Source organism: Phalacrocorax aristotelis, chromosome 1 (assembly GCF_949628215.1).
Source record: "Phalacrocorax aristotelis chromosome 1, bGulAri2.1, whole genome shotgun sequence".
In the NCBI taxonomy this organism is placed as follows: domain Eukaryota; kingdom Metazoa; phylum Chordata; class Aves; order Suliformes; family Phalacrocoracidae; genus Phalacrocorax; species Phalacrocorax aristotelis.
The window spans coordinates 130,804,189-130,826,919 of NC_134276.1; the positions used below are offsets into that span (position 1 = coordinate 130,804,189).

General features: G+C 44.4%; 2 protein-coding genes across 6 annotated transcripts in view; one reads left to right on the forward strand and one right to left on the reverse strand.

Moving 5' to 3' along the window:
* STXBP5L (syntaxin binding protein 5L) overlaps positions 1–18,498 on the forward strand; it is a 204,894-nt gene extending 186,396 nt beyond the window's left edge. For both annotated transcript variants that reach the window (XM_075107357.1, XM_075107366.1), the window contains 6 exons: positions 6,563–6,802; positions 7,746–8,106; positions 9,081–9,246; positions 11,684–11,795; positions 12,161–12,381; positions 13,430–18,498. In XM_075107357.1, the coding sequence (XP_074963458.1) occupies positions 6,563–6,802; positions 7,746–8,106; positions 9,081–9,246; positions 11,684–11,795; positions 12,161–12,381; positions 13,430–13,471 (1,142 nt within the window). In that variant the 3' untranslated portion in view covers positions 13,472–18,498. The remainder of the gene's footprint in view (positions 1–6,562; positions 6,803–7,745; positions 8,107–9,080; positions 9,247–11,683; positions 11,796–12,160; positions 12,382–13,429) is intronic.
* The window catches only part of POLQ (DNA polymerase theta), a 62,727-nt gene continuing 57,428 nt past the window's right edge, over positions 17,433–22,731 (reverse strand). For all 4 annotated transcript variants that reach the window (XM_075107338.1, XM_075107332.1, XM_075107323.1 and 1 more), the window contains exon 30: positions 17,433–22,359. In XM_075107338.1, the coding sequence (XP_074963439.1) occupies positions 22,246–22,359 (114 nt within the window). In that variant the 3' untranslated portion in view covers positions 17,433–22,245. The remainder of the gene's footprint in view (positions 22,360–22,731) is intronic.

Here is a 22,731-nt window from a genome sequence, read left to right on the forward strand (position 1 = left end):
CAGGAAAGGCCTGGGAAGAAATGGAGAAGAGCCTTGCATGGATGCACGTGAGCTGCTGGTGTCTAAATTCCAACTCTATTGGGCTAGACGGAGTTCATGTTCAGTTTTTCCTTGGAGGACATTTTCTGTCAGGTTCTAGTAGGATGTTAGGATCCACTTGTTTTCTAACAAGAAGCTGGAAATTTTCCTTGTTTTTAAAACAACCAGCTAAATGAAAATTCAATTCTTCTTGCATTCACTGAATGTCTAGTCAGTTCTAATTTAAATGATTATTTGATTCCAAGTTAAGCTAATATCACACTGTTCTCCAGGCTTGTTGAATTTGGAGGGTGTGTTTTGCACTGCATGCTCAACTACAGCATTTTTCTTCTCACTAGAAATCACTTCAGATCAACGTAAACAATTTCTACAGTTTCTACATCTGATATAATCTTTGGAAAATTTTTGGAAGCAGAACACACCATTGGGTGGTTCCTGGTACTTCTGTGGCAGAATGGAATAGGTGGTGGGCTGTTGCGAGTAGAGAACTAGGGGAGAGTATAGGAGTATTCTGAGATTGTTCAAGTTATGTGACAATAGCTGTTCCAAAGGGGTTTTTTAACGCAAAGCTTTTCTAACTACACTTCAGTTACACAAGCAGAGGCTCTATGAGAGGCTACAAAAAGTGTCCTTTAAAATGCTTTCACTTGCTTCATTATAACATTAACTATTTTGACTTTGTCATTGAATGAACCCAAGGTTTTTCTTCTATAATGCCTTTTGTCTCCTCCTTATTCTTGGGTACTTCCACATATGAAAGTTACACACATACCATTCTTTCCCAAACCATCAATGTTATGAAAAATGCTTCAGCAGAATGGCTATTTTAGGTTGGGAATTAGAGAATTGTGATATCTTTGATTCAAGAACATATGTCCAAATTTATAACCTAAATCCAAATTGAGCTCTTAGCAATCTGAAGGTGAAAACAGTTTACTTGTGTAAGTAAAGGGAAGTGTTTCATAAAACAATATGGGAGTTTGATAGATTTCTTACTGTAAAGACCTCTTGCATTTTTATCTTTCCATAAAAATGCTTATTTCTACTTCGCTTTCAATATGAAGAATAGTTCTGCTCTAATAGTTCCTCTCTGTTTTTAAAACATGCTGAACGAAAACCTAAGCCTGAACTTTTCCATATTCTGCAAATATCAAAATAAAGATCCAAGTCTGGGGACTTGAATCTATTTTCTCTTTCAGGCCTTTATTTGCCATCATTTACATCAGTCTTGTATAAGTCTGAAGCCATTCAGGTCACGCTGCTATAACTGTAGCAACTCAGGACAATACAGTTCAGAACTTTTTCCAGGGAAGGTCAAGCATCCCACAGGCGTGAGCTCCGTGTAAGCGCGACATAGCCACCCTGGTTTGAGTGCTCTGCAAGCGGTATATTCAAGGGCTTTTCAACATAGTTTTAGGGAAACTTGTTTGAGCTGATCTGGTAGGAAATCATTCACAGTAGAATTCCAGATTATTATCGCATTGTTTGTGCTTAAGACAACTTCTGCTGCTTTCTAGTGAACTGCTTTATGTGGAATGCAGCTTTAGAGTGGTGCTATTACAACGTGTTTGAAGGTGTTTTTAGCCAAGTAATCATGCAGTGTTCTTAAATGTGTGAAAACCCTGCAGCGTTACTTCCTGCCCCTTCCTCCTCTGTGTTGCTGAAGCATTGCCGCCAGTAATATGGTCTGGTCTCTGTGTCTCTATGATGTTACTGTGTGCAAATTCATGTTTGAAGTATAATTCCTTTACTGTATGTTTACACTGGCATTCAAGCTTTGCATGCTTTCCTGACTATATAATTTTAAAGTGACAGATTTCTCTTAAAATTTTAAGATGATGATCCTTAAACTGGCAAATGTTTTAATAGTTTCACTAGCTTCTGTTAGGTCTGCTTATTTGGGATTAAAACTTTCAGAAATCTCCAACTGAGGAGAATAGAAACCATTTAACTTTGTTTCCAGAATATAGCAATTTCCGTATCAAAAATGGTCGATTTTTGTATGTTTCATGAGCAGATCAATTACTTGATATGTTAAAACCAGGAAAGGACTATAAGTAGCATCCAAGACACTAACAGTCAGTTGCAAAACTCTCCAGTAATGAATGTAAACACTTGCAGTGAAAATGTTTATCTTTGCCACTGGTAGTATTCTTTCATTCCTCATAACAAGTGATACTTATACTTTAATGATTCCTAACTTCAAGAAGAAAATGACTTTATGCTTCTGTGTTAGTGCTAAATCCATTATTTGAGACTAATCACAATGGCAGTTTCTTGGTAGAGATGTGAGGATGTGTTCCCCTTACAAAGCCTTTGCTGCAGCTGAGACTAGAGCAGTCAGAACATTTCCCTGAAGATGTACAAGTCAGTGGCATAAATATTTTCATTAGTATCCACCCTCCTTTTTTCTTCAATTCCATGGGATAGTAAGGAAATTCCAGTTCTATTTTCACTGAACAAAAGGAAGTTTTTTAAAAAAAAATAATCTCTGCAAGTGCCTTGTAAAGGTGAAAGTTGAAATACATGGAACCTTTTACTCAAATGACCTTTTTTCATTCTCAGAAAACCCCCAAACTCCAAATTAAATCTTCTCCTAGACACCAGTGCACTGCACCGGGACAGCTTTGTTGTGCAAGAAAAGAGCTAGGACAATAACTGCTCAGGGCTGCTTTCATATAAATGTCATGATGACGGTTGGCTCAATTGTTCTTGTCCTTTTGCAATGCATGCAATTTTGTGGCAGTAGGTTACATTTCCAGACGGGCAATGCTTCAGCAATTACATGGAATCAGTACATTCTCACACGACGAGCGTCACTATACTGCTCACACATGGATGAACAAAGGTAAGACTCAAAAACACTGGCTTCGTTTTTATCCTAGCATGTGAGTTGAAGTGTCCTGTGTGTTTCTGTCAGTGAGGTGGGTAGCAAGTTAGAGGTTTTGCAGTTACTTTTAAATCAGGAGCCTTCTGTTTGTATGCTGCTGCTCATAGCTGGAATTTAACAATCGGTCCAGTGTTGTGGAGGAAGGTGGTTCCTGAGTGTCCATCTGCATCTCACTAACCCAAAACATGCATAGGACAGAGCTAAATGAAAACATTTTGAAGAAAGCAGGACTGCTTTTAGGGGAGTAGTGATGTTTATGTTGTGTGGCCTTAACCCATGGAATGCAGCTCTTTGAAATGCACTGACTGCAGATAATAATGCTTTTGTTCAGAGCTGCTTATAGTCTAAAGTAATAGCAGCATCTCCCAAATGAGTCAGTCATTACCTCTCAGAGGACACTGGACCCCTCTCATGGTGCTCTCAGCTCCTCTGCTACTAGCTGCAGGAACAGCCTGGAGACCTATCTGGAAAAAAGGAAAGCCAAAAAATTAATGTCTGCAAGAGGAAGGGGAGGAAAAAGTGCATGGTTGCCTCAGAGAGACAGCTGGGTGGGAGCAGAGAGATCCTGGGTGTTGGATATGTGCCCCTCAGGGAAAAGGGAATACTGGACTCCCTCAAAGCAGGACGCAATTTAGAGGCAGGAGCACTTTTATGAGAAAGTGTTATATAGCAGGATGTTCTGCAGAGGAGGAGAAGAGGGAAAGAGAACTGAGGAGCAGAAGAGTATCTGCCTTTCACATATGAACGTTCTGTCCTCTTACTGAAGCAGCAAGTCCAAATAAACTTTGACCTAGGTTACAGGGAGTACATGCAAGTGCTCCTGGTTCAGACTCATGCAGAAAGATGTGGTAGCTGACATTCTTGCTACATTCATAATGCAGTAAGAAAAGGAAAATACAAGAGAAAACCCCGAATATGGCAGTTGGGTTAAGGATTAATACAGATTGGCAGTGTTCATACAGGACAACTTTTAGAAGATGGGACATCATTTTAAAACAGCAATCATGCTGGGAAAGGATATGACAAGTTTTTAAAATTTCCCAGATAGAGTGCTTTTATGTTTCTCTAGGGTACAACAGAGTTATTTCTAAATAGAGAATTTGGGGTATAATCTCTTCGAAAAAGGAGTTCCAGGGAATAGGTCTAAACTAAATTTTATCCCAAAATCTAGGAAAAGGAGAGATTTCTACCTTCCTTAGAGCTAGTCAATAAAGTCCCATGGTGATTGCAGCCTTTCATAGGTTTCGGTTTGCTGTTCAGGTCTGTTTAATGACATCAAATTTTGACATGTGTCATGCTGGTCTTTAGAATTTCAGTTTGAGCAGTGTGTTTAATAGAAAATGGCACAGTATGTTCCCAAAAGTGTCCCTAAGATTATATCTGTTAGTGTCAGTTCTGCAAAGATGTATTAGTTAACTGTACTGCACAGGAGTGAGGAACATTTCTTGTTAATTTAGGGAGGGAGAAAGCTTGATGACACATGCAAATGGCACATCATATATTTTAAGTTCCGTGTATGTCGCCTACACTAACTGCATTTGTCCTTTCAACATCTTTCTTAGTTTGAGCACCACCATATTTGAATTTTATGTGGCTTTGATACTGATACACCTGTTAAAGAGAAAATTAATTACACAATAACATTTTTAAAAATATTTTTTAAATATTAGGTACCCTTTGGAGGGGGGAATTATATATACATATGTGGAGCCCTGATGATGTCTGTCTTGAAATTGCTGTCTTCCCCTTCTTTACCCAGCAGCTGTCACTGTGCTTAGGAAGGAGCTGGGCCAACCAGTCCACTGCAAAACTACAAAGTGCTTGGGGTTATGGGAGGCACTAATTCTCAAGGTATTAGAAGCTCTGTTTGCACATGAATAAACAATCCCAGTTTTATGCAGATACATTTAGCAGTACTGAGCCAGAACTAGAGAGCTGCAACAGTGCCTGCATGAAGAAGGTGAAACAGGGTGAGGAAAAGGCAGTGCTTGGAAGTGATGTAGATGTAAGTTTCTCTGCCACAAGAGTGGGACTGAAGTGCCAGGGATGGCTATCCTGTGAAGCTCTTGTTGGACAAGTTACGGATGCCCTCAAAGGACAGAAGCTGGGGCAAGTGTGAAAGAGCAGCAGGAGAATCTGCCCCCATCGCTTTGTGCCAGCTTTTCAGGTAGCATATGTAGTAATGCTTGCCGTGGTTCCAGCAGCACTTGGTCATGGTTCTCTCCAGTCTTTCCCTCAAGAGGACAATTTCAGCAGTTTGCGCTGAGTCTGGGTAGGGGAATACAATGCTGCAATATGTTGTCTGGGGAAGAGATTCACCAGCAAAACTGCTTCTTCTGGTGGAGAGCAGCAACCATGAGGCTTAGGCCAATTTTAAGTTGCAGTATGTGAGAAAGCCCTTTTCTAATTTTATTCTTCAACCATGGCAGGAAGTATTCCTCTTTTTCGACATTTCTACTGGCTCTGAAGAGACAGCTTTTTCTTGAGAACTGTAAGAAGAAAAATTTCATACCATAGCTTCAACTATTTCTCCATCTCCAGAATGTCCTGGTCCTCTAGTTGTTGCTGTTGCAGAAGAGCATGAGAGGTTTCCAATGATCTAGCCCCATCTTTGACTCCAGAGTGGTAGACAGCAGCACTGGCACAAACGGTTTTGCAAAGACTGTGCTAGCAGCCAGCCCTACTCTCTTCTTCCCTCTGGCTCCTTTACTCTTCACTAACTTTTTAGCCTCAGTGTGCTTTGTAGCCTCCGGTGTGTTGCCACCGACAGTTCCTGCTAATGCCAGGAGCTCCCTTGCACAGCTTTGTGCTTCCTGCCTGGCACTAGGCAAAGCAAAGCAGAGATCCTTAGCCCTCCAGCAGTCAGGCCCTGTTCATTGGTACTTCTCTCTGAAAAGCTCAAGGGTGTCCCTGTACCTGTGCATTTGCAGTGAGGACAATACAGCTCTGTCTCCAGCTGGCTCTCACTGTTGCCTGCTAAAGTTTAGGCGGAAATATGAACAGTGCCGGCTCACTATGCGGTGGTTGCCAGGGGCGCAGAGCAGGTGTCTTACTTCGCTCCCTGGGAAGCCAGAGCTGATTTGTACCCTGAGACGTTTTGGATGCTGGGATCAGTTTGGCAATGGGTGTCTTTGCCCTAGAGGGCAGTTATTAATAGTTTGACAATAAACGATGGCTGTGAACCCAGTGCTAGAACGTCCCAGCGAGGGGAACAAGAGCAGAGCAAAGGACACGTGTTCTGAAGTTGGTAATGGCGTCTTCTTTTGTGTGCTGCAGCCATGAGATACATGGGTTAGTTTTAAATGCATTGGTAACATATGGATCTAAAATTATTTCGTGCTATTTAGAACAAGTCCTTTGAGCTAAGACTGTTGTAAATTCTAATTAGTCTATGCTAATCTCCATAATAAGCAGCTATTTCTAATGCAGATCTAACTGATGAGGTCTGACAGCATTTTCCACACTTATTTATACACTGGCAGCAAGCTGGTATCATGGTGGTACCAGAACATTTGCTCAGGTTACGAAAACCCTGTGTTCTCTATACTCTACAGGGAGTTTGTATTTGCTGCAGGCTTGTGCCTGTTCTAGGATTGCCAGCTTATGCTTGTTTGCTTGTATTTATTTATGCAGAAAATAGGGAAAACTCCTTCAGCCGTTCCCGAAGCTCCAGCGTGTCCAGTATCGACAGGGACTCAAAGGAGGCAATTACGGCTTTGTACTTCATGGAGTCCTTTGCCCGAAAGAATGACTCTGCTGTCTCTCCCTGTCTCTGGGTTGGAACAGGCCTCGGTATGGTCTTGATCCTCTCCCTTAATCTGCCTGCCAGTGATGATTTGCGGCAGTCAGAGCCAGTCATGGTGTCACCAAGTGGTAAGAGTGCAGCTCTTTTCCTGTTTATTATTTGTCTTGGTACAACATGGGCAATAACTGCATGATTTTGTATGGCCTTTTTGGGCAGAAATTTCTCAATACATGTGTCAAGCAATGGTCACTCGCTACATAGAGGGCACACAGGTAAATGAAGATGCTTGTGAGAGACCCGCAGCTTCATGAATTGAGTTGCTTTGGTTGTGTTATTGACGAAGATTACCTTGTGTCATGGGCAAAGTAACATTTCCTGTAAGGAAAGGGAAATCAGCAGAGTTCCTTCGTACTGTGAAATTACTCTAAAGCAATACTATCTGGGATGTTGTGAACAGTTTGGCTGTCTTACTATCAGAAAGCTGCAGTGAAGCAGAAGGGAGTTCAGGAAAGGAAACAAAAATGTTGGCAGGTTGATGTACCAGGAAAGATCCTTGGCCGAGTGAGTGACAGAAGGTGTAGCAGAGAGAACAGAGGGCTGAGAGAGGTCAGGTCTGAGGAGAGGCAGTGTGCTCTTAGTATGTTTAAAGTCAAGTAGTGACAAAAGTCAGAAGATGCACAGAACTAGAGGTTTCCCACCCCCGGTTTGTTTAAAAAAACAATGCCGGAAGGTTACCAGACTGAGGAGAGCAATTTTACTGCTGGGGAATGAATACCCTACTAGTATAATGTAGAGTTAAACAACAGCCTGTCTTTCTGGAATTCAATAGCATGTATTGTGTAGATTATTTGATTTAGGCTGCCTGAGACCTTTTCAGTACTGGCAGCCTGTTTGTTCACTTTCTTGTGCAGTCAGGAAGAAGTGAGCAAGGAATACTTGTCACCTTAGCTAGATTAACCTGTTCGCTCTGTTCACAAAAGCTGAACATCAGCTCTGCTGCACGCATTCACAGTACTGACAACAAGTTTCATTGTGGTGCCAGTGCCAGTGAGAGGAAATTACATTTTGCAGGCACAGTTCTGACACTGAAAGGAGCCGTGCTGACCTTCGCGTGCTTGGACTGCGTGGGGACGCTGACACACCCACCGTATGAAGTATGGAGGGACCCACACAGTGCTGACGACAGTGAAAAAGCAAGAAAAAGGAAACTTGTCATGCATTCCCCTTCTTCCTCCCAGGATATGGGTGATCATCAATTTGCAGTCATTTGTTCAGAAAAACAAGCCAAAGTCTTCTCGTTGCCTTCCCAAACATGTCTTTATGTCCACAACATCACCGAAACGTCCTTTCTATTGCGAGCAGATGTGGTCACCCTCTGTAACAGCGTCTGTCTGGCGTGCTTTTGTGCCAATGGGCACATCATGACACTGAGGTACTTATCTCACTAATCTTGTGGCAAAACTAAGCAAAGAGGTGGCACAGTGCCATCGTCATGTTCCGCTTGTGTTGCTCCAGAGAGTCTGATGCTCTGCATTAATGCCCTGGTGGGTGCGTTTAATGGCCTGCATTGCCCACTGCTATACCTGTGCCTTGGCCTGTCTCCATGTGGGGAGTTAAGGCAGCTGCACAGCAAAGCAAACTCCTTTATTTCATAGTAATCCCCACCCATGACAATTGGTGGCTCTTGATTTTTAACTGTCGTAAAAGAAGAGCCTGCTAGTTTTGCTTGGTTATGGTAAGTCAGGTATAGACGAGTATAGGAAACGTCAGGCATAGAAAGGGTACTGTTTGTCCAGTGTGAAGCAGAAAGTCCCACTCTTGCCATTTCAGAAGATTTTCCACTCGGAGCACCTGGTTTCCCTTCCCTGTCGTCTCCACCATTGACCTGACTGTGCAGCAGCCCTGTAGTCGTGCCCTCGCCTTGCCACACCCACTTTCCCAGCCAGGCTATTTACATTTTGGAAAGTGCTGTCCAAAACAATGAACTGGGAGAAACTGGAGGACAGCAAAGCTGATGCTGGAGCCTTTGTCTGTAGGGTGCGAGTAGGGTCCTGCCATGCCATTTCCCACAGCTGCCCATGGGATAAGTGGGGGCGGGCCTTACTCTGCAAACTGCCCAGCCACGTGGCACAAGCCGTACCATGTCACGTGCACATCCCAAATCCAGACAGATGCAGAAGCCCAAGGGTCGTTGCGGCAAGGCAGCTGAAACTTCCCCATGCAGGGAAACAAAGTATGACGGGAAGGTAACATGCTTGTGGCAGAATTTTTGAGCTTAGAGCTGCACTTTAACTATTCCAGTTATGAAAAGCATAAACTTAAGTGTTGGTTTAAAATGCAGCCACACAGAGCAGGTGTACCGTGTGTGGCAGCTGGTGACTAACCTGGGTATCTGCTTCTCTTCAGCTTGCCCAGCCTTCGCCCACTGCTGGACATCAACTATTTGCCTGTCACAGACATGAGGATAGCGCGGACCTTTTGTTTCACTAATGAAGGGCAAGCTTTGTATCTCAGCTCTCCCACAGAGATCCAGCGCCTGACGTACAGCCAGGAGATGTGTGACAATCTGCAGGTAGGGCTTAAACTCTTACTTCGGTGCCTTTGTACTTAGGGCCTGTGGCCTGACTCACCAGATGTAAATTGCCATGTGTTCACTGCTAGATTTTCAGTAGCTGAAGCGAGGGCTGTGCTGCAGGAGCGGGACGGATGTGTTCCTCTCCACTTGCCCTGGCTGAATGCTGCCAAAGTAGCAGAGAGGTCAGCAGCTCTGTCACTGTTTGGACTTTTTCATGATGCTGTCACCTTGCTCCTGTGCCCTAATGGCTGGCCCGAGCCTACAGCCTGCCCGCACGTAATTGCCATCTCTGCTGGCTCCGTACAGAGGCAGGTTTGTGCCCAGACGGGACCCTGCACAGCCTGCTTCGCTCAAAGGCTACCGTAGGAAAGACCAACTGTTAAAAATGACTGAAGGGAAAGAAGGGGAAGCTAAAATGGATAGCCGCTACAGCAGTTGGTGCCAGCGTGTGTCCAACTGCCTCAGTGAAAATATTAATTCTTTTCCCTATTTTTATTGTTTTTTATTTTAAGTCTAAAAATACCTTAATACCTGCAGCTTTCAGTAGATAGGCAGGAGCATGAGACAAAACAGTGTGGTTTGTATCAAAAACTACGCTCTGTTTTAATATATTTTTTAATTATTTACCATTGGTTTTGCTCCTGTAATTGGTACTCCCCTTCTTCCACATAAGGAAAGAATCTCCCATTGTACATTAAAATACAGTAGCTACATAGAAATGGTTTAATTAAAATTAAAATTATTTTGAGCAAAAGCTCTTTACAATGTTAGATTTGGGTTGGGTTGGGGTTTTTTTACAATGAAAATGCAAATTAAAATGTCATTTACTGAAGAGGACAAATTGTGAGAGGTTACAGGGAGAAACATGAGTAATAAAAGGGAATAAAAGAGGAGGGATAAGTTCTAGGTTATATAATTAGCAGTGAACTAGGCTAGAAATATGAAAGAAATGGTCCTGCCGGGAATCGTTATGCCCCAGGGAATAACATGCGCTGAGCTGCTCAACTCCCATCACAGCAGTGTCTGTCTCAAGTCTGAAAAAGCACTGTGAGGGGCGAGCACTGCACGCAAGCTTTTGCACTTTGGAGAAGAGATTATTTTACAGGGAACCAATTTTGAAATGATGAAATTTTATCAATATACCTTAGAATACGGACCTATAGTGAGAGGCTGTTACAAGCTAGATTTTTTTGGTTTTTTTAAATAAAATTAACCTTATTGGCATCATACAACAGCCAACCAAGAGGAAATACAGCCCTTGCTTCTCTGTACTGCCGGACTGGGGCTGCTTATATCTTGGCTTTTATGCAAAGAAGACAGTAAAAGGCTGGCACAGTCATTCTATGTGTACAAAAAGCAGATGACCCAGTATCACCTGCTGCTTAGGAAAACAAAGCCAGGCTGCATCAGAGCCTCCACTTAGGCTGAAAGGGCTGCAGTAATTTTTTTCCCCAGAGCAGGTGACTGTGCAGAGGAGCAGGAGGTGTGAGTCACAGCCCTGTCCTAGCACCCAGCCTCCCAGGAGCCGAGGGCGCTGGGCAGCACAACAGCTGTATCTGCCTGTTGAGGCTTGGATGAGCAAACACAGAGCTGAGCAACAGGGCAGCAGCTGTTCTCGGTGCACACAGCCTCGCTGGTTTCAAACACTAATGGGCCTGCATGCTTTCTTTATCAGTTTTATTCCGGAGAGCCCACTTACCCTAGTACTGCTGCAAATAAATCTGAGCCTGACATTTGTTTGGGTTGACTGCTCCAAGATCTGGCACCATGACGGTGCCCTTAGCAGCTGTGATTATTTAGCACTACTGATGGCACCGCCAACATGCTCGGTAACAGGGCAGGGGGAGGTAGTATGGGAGGTGATGGGATTTTGCTAAAAAAAAAAATCAAAAAAAAATAACCAGCCAACCAACCAAAAACCAACCAAACCAAAATCCCACAAAAACAAAACAAAGAATGACCAGCCAAACTCTCTGAACAGCCAGAAAGCACTGAACTCAGGTACGCTGTAAAGAGAAAACAGAGTGACTGTGCCCTGCTTGCCTGGATAATCACTAAAGCAAAACATGTAATTCACAACAAATTTTTACTCAATTAGAGTGTCGCCTCTGCTTTTTCTAAGCAAAATGTGGTCTCTTATCATTGGCATTTTCACTCTGTACTGCTTATAATTTCTTTTCTCTGTGGTAATGAACATAAGACTGGGCAGTGACAAACCAAGTCCCTTTGAAAGCATGAGTGACTCTAGTTAGGCCAAGTATTTGCTCGTCATGAAACACAAATGTTAAGTACTGACTACTGTTCACCCAACAGCCTCTTTTCAGACAAGTTGATTAGAGCCAGTGCATGTCGCTTGTTAATGCAAATAAAGAAAACACATAGAACTGCTTTTACCTCACTAATTTTTCATATGGACTTTGTCTGACTTTGCTAGGACATGCTTGGGGATTTGTTTACTCCTGTGGAAACACCAGAAGCCCAAAACAGAGGCTTTCTCAAAGGACTTTTTGGAGGAAGTGGGCAAGCCTTTGACAGAGAGGAGCTTTGTAAGTAATTTATTGGGCGGGTTTTTTTTCAGAAATTAATTCGTAGGGATCCCCTGCCCTTGCCGTCTAGGAATGGAGTGGTACGCAAGATTTAGATCATTGATGAAAAAATAAAGATGCCATCCCATGAGAGGGGAGGGTCCTCAGTTGCCTTCCCATGATTCCCTCACCTTTGGCAGCTTCTTGTGAGCAGCTGAGTGGTGGGGCCCGTGACTGCTCTGTCACACAGAGCAGACTCTTCCACACATGCCACCTGCATATCAAATGGGATCACTGCGGGGAGGCTGCAGCTTGAGGATGAGAAGCACTGACAGAGCCACAGCTGGGAACTCATTCCTGTCCATTTGTCCATTTCTCCTTTGCAGTTGGTGAGGCCACAGCAGGAAAAGCCTCTCGCAGCCTTGCGCAGCACATCCCTGGATCGGGTGGAATCGAAGGGGTGAGAGGAGCCGCAGGAGGAGTCATTGGGGACTTGACTCGTGCACGTATTGCCCTTGATGAGAGAGGACAGAAACTGGGAGAGCTGGATGAGAAGACCGCGAGCATGATGGCCAGCGCAGAGGCGTTTTCCAAGCATGCACATGAGGTAGGGGCCCTGGCACCACCCACCCACAGCAAGGACCTGCCAACCCTGCAGCTGAGCCCTTGCTTCCCTTTGGGAAAGTCAAATGCGGTGCTCCCCAATCACCCCATCACGTAGTTTCAGGTGTACTCGTGGTAACCGACACACCATTTTTTCCTGCCCCCAAACAAGGAGAATGCTGAAAGTAAACTTGGGTTGCACACCCCTTCCTTTCATGCTTTCATAAAGGAGCACCCGTTGTTAGCCGCTGAATTTAGGACACGGCCCTTCTCATCTCTCCCTTTCTTGCTAATTTATTGTGATTTTTTTTAAGCAACTTACTTAGATGTGCTGCACTATGCAGTAGGGCAGGAAACAGGTAGGTGGATGTGTATATAGGAACCTTTACAGATCTTACTGGGAAGAAGAGAACGTTTCTAGTACAACACTGGGGTATAGTTATATAGAACAGGGCTTGCCTGGAATAGATGTCTTCTGTGCTTCGAGCTCTTCCACCCCACGCTGTTAAAGCTAGGAATCAACTAAAGTGATTTTCCTTGGAGAGAAAACAACATTAAAGAATGCTTCCCCAAAAATGCATGTTTTTCATTTAACATGCACCACATCTCTGGACAAGAATGTTACATTTTTACTGGTTTTTGTAAGTAAGTGTGAGGCAAAAATATGCAGAAATAATGTGCCCTGAAATGCAAAAGGTTTATATACTCAGGGTGTATCTACTCTGCTCCATAGATAAGCTTCTTTCTATAAGAGTAAAAAAGCAAGTTCCTGGTTATTCCCATACCTCTGTACTTTTTGCAGAAGAAAAGTAGTTAAAGCTCCTCAGAAAAAATCTTTTCGTGAACAGCAATAGTGGGTAACTTTTTTTTTTTTAATATAACAATTATGAACTTAAATAGAAGGTCTCTGTGGACTCAAGACCTGATGACACTGCATCGCTCCTCCTTTTTTACTTACGAAGTTTGTGACAGTTAATGGGCCTAAGTCATGTGCGATACCTCACCTGCAGAGCTGTGGTTTATACCCGTTTGTTTGTTTCCCATTTCTGTAGGTGATGCTGAAATACAAGGACAAAAAGTGGTACCAGTTTTAGACTTCCGGAGCCGCTGCTTGTGGCTTTGTTAAGAGCACGGTTCAGGGAAGCAACATTCATTCCCCAATCCACCAGTCACTGGCCAGAGAGAGTTTTTTCTCCTAGAAGATGTTTTCCTGTTACTGTTATTGGAGTCATCACAGTGGGAGTCAAGGAGAAATTTTACAGACCGTGAGACGGAAGCTAGAACCATGTGGGTCTTACTCCACTGGCTGGCTCATGCGGTAGCCAAGTTTTTTTTCCAAAAGGAACTCAACCATCACTGTGGCATGTAGTTTTTCAGAAGCTGTAGGTACGAACTGTGGGGAGTGCGTCTGGTTAAAAATATTCTGTACAAACTCGAATGTTAATGCACTTATAAAACTTTGCATGACTAATTGACATCTTAAGAAAAAAAGAGAAAAAGAAAGCATGTTGTGACCGAAGAAAAATGGGATTTATTTCTATTCTGAGCAAAAAAAAAACCAACCTTAAATGGTAAAAATCTTTATTTTTTAAAAGTGACATTACAAAAAGCCAGTACATTTCAAGCATGTTTGCTACTGTTCTCAACATAAAAATTAGTTGAGCTGCATTTTCTTATCTGCCATTTATTTCCCTCAAACAACCTTGCTGTTACATTCCTACCAGAAGAATAACTAACTTCAAAATCCCAAAATGCCCCAAACTTACAGATTTTTCAAGTAGCTAGACAGGCCCTATCTGAAATGTCATGAAAACATGAGCATAGATGGCTTATTTCCAATTCAGAGCACACGCCATGTCATCCTTCTCTGCACTTTTACAAGCGTGCTCTAGATTAATCTCAGTTGTCCTTGAAGGGGGCTGTGACATTTTTCATCCCTGTGGTGTCTCTAGCACTCTGTTGCCTTATTTCTCAGTAGCAGAAATAGAAAACCAGCTTAGGAAAGCGCTTCTTCAAGTTAGGAAAGGCAAGATGGGAAAGCCCAGGGCTACGAGTTGGGGAGTCCTGTCAAGTTCTGCTCACAGAAGCTGCTTAGCAGCTTGCAGAGCCACGATTTTTCTCAAGCAGTCAGTTGAAATTATGCTAAGGAAACTGCACAGTAGCCCCCTAAAGCTGGGGGAGAGAGAGCACAGCAGCAAGACTAAACGATGGGCCAGGAGAGGAGCACAAAAAACAAGGGTCAACATACAATGCTGAATCGGCACATATATAAAATGGCACCCCGGGTGCGTCGCAATTGATTTTTCTGCTCTCATGCTGCTAAAAGTAATTTGCTTCTGCTTCAGAGCGGCTTGTTTGGTTTCTACAGTGAACACTGCAGAAAACTCTCCAACCTGCAGCTACAGAAGAGAACAGTAAGTAGAACCTGTTACCTGTCTTATCGAATAGAGCCCTAGTCCATGGGTGTGCTGCAGTCTCAGTAGCCTGCAGGAGCCTCCACACCACACAGGTCAACTGTTAAGTTAGAAATTTTTCCAAGATTGTCTTGGAAACAGGGCACCAAAGGCTTCTTTTCATGTGCCTGGACGTAATTTCAGATTAGAAAAGGAAAGTGAGGAAGAACAGCATTTAAAACTTTTCTATATGAGAAGAGTGACATCCTCTGTCCCTTCAAGGTGTCCTGACGGACACTGATGCAGACAGGCAGCGTCACCCTCCTGACTAGATCTTAACTTCACTGGCGTTTATCTCACCCCAGTGTTCTGATGATCTCTCCTAGCGATGCCTTTCCCATATCCTTCATTTTCTTATAATAAAATGGAGTCCAGGAAATTGCGCTGTCATCCCAGCTGCACAAGTTAAAGGGTTGGAACAGATCTGAGGCATTAAGCTTCAAATTAGCCTTGTAGCACAACAGGAATTTTGTGCTTTACATTCTTTTACATGTCTCTGTGGGCAAAATCAAAATGACACCCTGACAAGTGTCACTCAATTGCAGAAGGAGACCCAAAGTTCCTCTCTGTCACAGGAGAAACCGCGCTGTAATGGTGAGAACTGTAGAATGTTACTGGGCAAAAGGTCAAAGCCCAAGCACTGCCTAGTGTTCTGCGGAGAGTTAAGGGCTCGGCGTTGTCTGTGACCAGAGTGTCTGTCTGCCTCTCTGGGTGTGTAAACAGCAAACTCACCACTCTGATGCCAGTATGAACTGGGTTGGGCAATTCCTCCCAGCAGCCCGTGTGTGTGTGAGGGAAAGCATCGCTGTACCCAGGCATCTAGATTGAGAAATAAATGAGACCAACATTACAGCAGTTCTGCCTTCTGTTTAAATGTATATTCACGCTGCCTGTGCTCTGGCCTCCAATCCAAAACCACTAGTCTCTGGGCAACAACATCCTTTGGGGCAGCAGATCATTCAAACGCTCCAACCAGCTTTCTAGCCCGTATTCTTCCTGCCTTCTCTGCTTTCACAGTGAAGCTAAGCCATCTTCACTGACACCAAGCCAGGGCCGCCCCACCAGCGTTTGTTCTGTACCCAGCTCTACGCTTGCCTCGGCGCAGATGGGAGGGCCATCACCTGTTCCCGTGTGGCGCCTGCACACCCGCGAGGCCAGTTTCCACTATAAACTGGTAAAACGCAGTCAGCCTTTTAAGAACACAGCCTGGGTGAGCGGTAGCACGTGGTGCTCAGGCCACGGTTGGGTCACTCCAATGGCAAGGAAGCTACCCAGTTCCACCTGAGTTTTCTGCTGTACCTCCCGCAGGTCACTGATACTGCAAAGATCCCCATTACCGTGCTCTCAGTGAAAGTGTGCTCAGGCTGGAGCTGGAGCGGGCCGCTTGCTTGTTTGAGGATCAAATGTAAAAATTTAAGAGCAACTTTTATTTGCTAATCACGCCAGCACGCCCAGAGAGAAAAGGGGCTTCAACAAGTCTTTTACACAATGCCTGGCTGACTTTGCCAGCGGTCTCTAGCTTAACACCGGGGTAGGGGGAAGAACCCCAAGCCTGCCAGTAGATTCCAGTTGCATTTTTATGCAAGAGAAAAACGAGCATCTAGCATCCCTCAAACATACAATTTTTCATACTTAAACGTGTAAGCAACTTTTCTCTAGTACTCCCCACCAGGTCACAGCTGTACCTTCCTTTCCACTCTTAGGTATTTTACATATTTCCAGGCAGTTACAAATTACTCTTTCTGTTGTGTTAAGTTCACCACTTGTGACAATAATTATCAATTTTCTTGTAGTCTGTAGAGATCTAAAAAGTTGTATATGTTTGTATATAGAACATTCTATATATAAAAATATATATATGATGTAATGTATATGTTGTATAAGTTTGTTAGTGCACACTGTTAAATGCTTTCTATCGAGATCTACCATGTATGTGGAGAAAAAAAAACCAAAACAAACCTTCACTTAAAAACGTCGATGTGGGAGGAAGAACTTTTGCCTGGTTGATTTATTGTGAAATGAGGGGGAGTGTGGGATTTTTCTGAAAGGCCTGACCTGACCGCTACCACAGGTGGTTAGCGAAAGGAACAGAGATGCTGCATTCCGAGCAACGAGCACAGCACCTGACCTGGCTGGCTGTGAGAAAACTGAGGACAGCAGCTGTCGCTGGATGCTGAAATCACGTGCTTTCACCTTTCCCCCTAAGACAGCACCGCCTCAAGCAAAAGCCAGAACTTAGAGGCATCCTCACCCTCACAGTCCTTGGTTACAATAGACCAGATTGGCTGGAAATATTTGTTCAATTCAAAAATGCTTCTTGTTCCCTTAGATGCCCGGTCCCCCACCTTCTTCTTTACAGGAGAACAACTCTATCTCAAGAGATAGAGGAGACCTCTCCATCGCACCATGTCCAAAACCAGACACACAGCACTTCCAGCAGCAACACCCCCACCCCCCCGGGCTTGACCAGGTGCGTTTAAGCTTATGCCTGGAGCTGTAGATAGACAGAGTTTGCAGAGCAAATAAATGAAATTACATTATTTCTATAGTTTCAAAGTTGGCATGTCTTCAATGAAGTACGAGCTATTTTATTTAAAAAAAAAAAAAAAAAAAGAAGAAAAGCCATTCCTAGAGTCTTAACTTAAGCTTCAACTCTTGAATTAAAAGACAAGATAAAGGAAAATGAGAATCAGGTTTTGGGTTGTATAATTACCTGTTTTCTAAATTTTTTTTTTACAGTTCTACAGTTCAGCTATTTACATTAATTAGCCATCCTCTACATTACCAGAATACAGCTGCTTACAGAAATATTTAACAGAACTTCACTAGTGTTTACTACACATTATATAAAACTGTCACAGCATACAGAAATTCTCTGAGTTTATGTAGCCTTTTGCAGGAGCCCTTGCACACCACCGTGTGTGCAGTGTATTGAAGACGTGCATGCAAAAATGTTATGTGTTTTTTTAGTGTGCAATTTAAGAAGAGAAGAAAACATTGCAGCTTATGTAAAAGCTGTGTTCAGCCTCAGGACACCCACACACACCACACACACACACACACCCCCCCCACACCCCCCCCGCCATTTATAAACTGTGTATTGTAACAGAGGTAAAAAGCCAGATTTAATCATGCCCCTTAAAGCCCCCCCAAGGTCCTTTTCCATGACCTAAAGGTGAATTCAAGCACAGCATCGTTAGTTCAGCCTTGAATGGTTGTTTTGCCTTGGTATGGTCTAAGAACACACTCTCTCTCATTAACGGCCTACGTGTGGCCATTTGTAGTCAACTCATCATCTTAGGTGTATAAGCAATAGTCATGTAAATGAGTGTTTCCATTCCTGTGTTTTGTTTTGTGATTAAATCAACAGAATCAAACGTTGTACTTTTTTAAATAGCAACCAATATTCAGAAGTGTGGCCAGACTACGTGTGGTGTTTGTTAACGAGTCATTACCTGCCTCTCAGAATGAAGGCTAATCTGGGGGGGGGAGGGGATGGACGACCCACACGATCCTGCGCTAACCATGGCCTGTTTCCACAGCTAGCCTAAGGAAAATGATGTCATCTTTAACCGAGGCTGTTTGGACCCCCCAGTACCAACCAAAAAAAAAAAAAAAAAAAAAGATCAAAAAAAAGGGAACGAAAATAAAGGAAAGAATTGATATTATTTGGTGTTGATCTCTTTTTTTTTTCCCCCCCAACCTCTGCTCCTAGATTCTTTATAGTAGTTCTAAGGCACGTAGCTTATATAAAGCCTTTGGATGGAGTTCACGCTGCTCGCTCCCTCAGGAGTACGGAAAAACACAGCCATGGTTGTTGCCAGGGTGGGGGATGGCCGCCTCCCCGCCGCTGGCAGCTCACTCGAGGACAGAACCTCGACCTCAGCTAATGTTCCTCTGCTTTACTACAGGGAGCTTGCATTGCGCTCGTACTCCTGCTGCCAGCCCCCCAGGAACCGTGGCCCCGCTACCTGGACTTGTCAGCTGGCTGAGAGCATCCTTCACATCACTCCCACTTCAGGGTACAAGCAGTCACCTACAAGCTGAACTCTCAAGGAGGGCAGAAGCAAGCTCATTTAAGAGCACTTACCAACAACATGATTGAGTTGCTCTGCCAGGAGAGGCTCAAACATCAGCCAATGCTACTGAGCATCCAGCTCCCTCTTTTCAGCTACAGGTTTATATGAAAATAATAGCAGGAAAATCTCAACTCTGTCCTTAAAGCAATACAAGTGGCATGGGAGAAGGCACAAGGCCCAAACCAGATCAGATGAGGTGTGTGTCATCAGTTGTCACCTGGCCCCCTCCCACCACTGCCCAGCTACAGGAAAGCGCACAGAGCACTTTCAGTAGGCAGGGAGAGAAGGAAAGCTGCAGCAGAAAGACAAGGCAGAACAAGCTTGTGCTCTGCACATGAGGAAAAGGACTGAGTAGCCGTATTGAACATCAACGGCAGGAGTTCCTGCTGCCGAGTCTGGGGAAGCCCTGTCCCGTACCAGTAGCAGGCTGAATGGAAATTTGAGTCATTTTGACAAGAAAGGAGGTCTGAACCGAAGGGAACAAGGCTGCTCGGCCGCCAAAGGGGAGGGGCTCTCCTTACCTGCAAGGAGCTGGGTCACACAGGCTCATGTGTGAGAACACTGTGTTCCTGGTGACCGCAGCTATTTGTCAGGAGTGGGTCCCAACCCAATTCCTCTGGCAGCCAGAGACCCCCTGCTGGTGCAGCAGCGGGCGAGGGCAGCGCAGAGGGAGGGGGCCCCCAGGCAAAAATACATAAGTAATGCGAGCAGCCAACCTCCTTCTACTGACTTTGGACCCTCTTCCGCGCCGTTCTAAGCAGTGCCTCTGCTTCCCTCACCTAAGTCCCCTTCTGCTTCCCCTGCTGAGTCTCACTAATAGTTAAAGCCTAGTCAGAATTAAGGAATGTAAATAGCTGCAATGAGGCAACAGCTCAGAGCCGGTTCTAATATCGTGGCTCAAACACCGCAGCCGCCTCGCCCACAGAGCAGCGGCCACCTTTTATCTTCTCATTTGCTCCAAATTACTGCTTAATTGAAATTAACTCATTGAGTTTGTTTAGCAAAATAAGTTTAGTTCTGTGTCAATCACTTTATTGACTAGCATCACCCCTGTGCGGAAGGCTTGTTGGGAAATACACGCACGATCCATCCTCTTAAAATTCTAAAGACGGTACGCAGGAGGAAAACATTGTAATGTGCCAAAGAACAGGCAACTCAAATTACAGCAGCTCCGGTGAGGCCTGAAATACAGCACAGGTGTGTCACCGCATGACACCAAGGGACAGGAAATCATTAGGCCCTGTGAATTGATAATGAGTCCAACCCAGCATCTTAACAGGCAGAGCACACAAATGGTCAGACACCAGGGTGCCGAGGCTCAGCTCTGTTAATACCAAAAGCTTTAATAAGCTAAGAAAAGAAACGACTGTCTATCATCAGCCAAACGCTGTGGATAAAGACCTCAGCCATCAAATGACAGATGTGGAAGAAAACCACAGAGCGGGCAGGAAGGAAACAAAAAGTCTCAACGTAAAGTGAAACCCAAAACAGGAAAGAAGGCCAAGTCGGTGCTGGGAAGGGCAGTCAAGGCACCATCAGCCAGGGCTTTGCCTCGATACCACATGCCCCTTTCGCTGCACAACGGGCAGGTGGTGGATCAGAGTCCAGGACATGGCCTTTCATGCACAGGCCCCGTTAACATCTTCTAAAACTCACCACGTTCTGGAAACCTCAGTGCCAGGTACTTCTGATGTCAGGGTAACGGCCAGGCCAAAAGCGCTGCATTTCATATTAACAAGCTCAAACATTCTGCCAGGCTGCTGAAAGCCGAGTATGCATCTTCCCAGGTCAGGCTATAAAGGCAACTTCAAAAGTGCACTTCTTAAAAACGATCTGGCAGAAGCTCAGAAATGAAAGAATAATTGGGGGTTTGAAAATTTCCCAAAGGGGGCAAGAACGGAAAGATGGAGATGTTTACATTAGGGAGGAACTGCAGAAGAAAAGACATGATAAAATAATTAGACGCAGAAAGAAGATGACAGGAGGCACCTGTCCTCTCTCTCGTGCAGCCACACGATGTAAATAACAGAATCCAAGGTCAGGCATTTTACAAAGTTAACAAAAACAGCTGAACCTGTATGACCACTGCAACCACCTGGAAGGGAAACAAAACCACATGAGGTGAGGTTTAGCCAGTCCAGAAGGTATTAGCGAGGAGAGTAACACCAAACAGTGGCAGATTAATTCCCTGAGAGCTCCTTCCTTGCCCCCAGTTTTGAAGCTTATGATCCTGGCAGCTGCCCTGAGTCAGTCACAGCACCAGCTCAGCCTGACAAGCCCAAACTCCCAGAAAAAACTTCCTGCCTGATCACAGAGAAGGAGTCAAAGACGCTGCGGCAAAGCACAGCAGAAATCCGAGCAGTTTTTAGTGAGGCTACCAACAGGCAGGGTATGAGGCTTTCCTAGGAGCCGGGTCTCTGAATGAAGAGCCGCAGGACACCTACCACCATTCAGCAACGCCTCTCTAACGTACCAGACCTCAAACCCCAGCAAGGCTGTCGCTTCAGCTGGCCAGACTGAGATTTTTTTTCTTCACAAAAATAGGAATTGTTGTTAAGTGTCTAACCAATAAACCAATTTTCTTTATTTCTTTGAATTTTCTTTAAAACTGAATGTTTTTGCTGGTGATTTTGTGTTAACTATAAGAGTCCAAATGGTCTCCCCCTCAAGGCCAGTTTCCAAGGTAGGATGAATTATGACAGCCGGTCCCCAAAATGCTTTCCTAAAAGTCAGAGGCCAGCCAAGCATCGGTTCCACCCACTGTGAACCCTGCACAGCTGTGCAGTGAGAAATCCATCCAGCTGTAAAGCCATTTTGGCACCTGGGTATCATCAACAGAATTCAGTACAGAACAATCCTAGCAGAGGACTGTAACATTCAATGTTAAGTGCAAACACGATGGCTTTTTTATTGTCCTATAGACAATTACACACAAGAACTGCCAAATTATCTTTGTGCCTTGTTTTAATAATAATCCAGCTCATTTCATATGTAATAAATTCATTAGGCTTTGAGGTTTTGCTTTAAATTATGAGATCAAGCATATTTTAACAGAATTCATTTAAATACTGTGCTTTTAGCAATTAATAACTTCATAGTTCTGTAAACATGCTTCACCGCGCTGTTTGACCTCTGAAGGGTTTGGCTTGGTGAACTGGGTCCCGCTTCCACCACGCGTTTCAGAAGGCAGTTTGCAACGACATCTGCCCACAACCCAATATGGGAGGAGCGCACTGCACGCAGGCCTGTCGCTGGCCGCGAGTACGCTGGCCCTCGCCCTGCCCCGTCCACAGCGCCTTCCAGCTCACCAACGCGGCGAGAAAGCCGCATTTCACGTCAGAGCTCCAGGTCCCGCAGCTCTCCCCAGCTAGGTCCGATTTTCACTTTAACATTCAGTTTTACCGAGAGTTTGATGGCGTTTTCCATCTCGTGCTTGACAATCTGAGCGACCTACAAGAAAACACAAGACATCAGATGTACCCATAACTTCAGCACTCTGCTTGTCGGCCCATAGCCAGGGTGGCCGGACTCCTGGAGTCCTCCCCCGCGTTTATTTGCGCCAACTTACCGCTGATGGGAACACGACCAAACATTTTAATCCTGATCAGTGTTTATGAATGGAGAAACTGTATAAAGCCAGTAACATTTTATGCAGCACAGATTTGCGACTGGTTCCACACCGTTTAAGACTACTTAGAAAAGAGGCAAGTTTAAGTCTCCATTAAACACTTGGGAGTCCTCCAGAGTTTCTTCTTTCACCCAGCTGCATAATTCTGTTTTGTGGAGTCTGTTCTGAAAACTTCCATGTACTGAAAGCGAGAC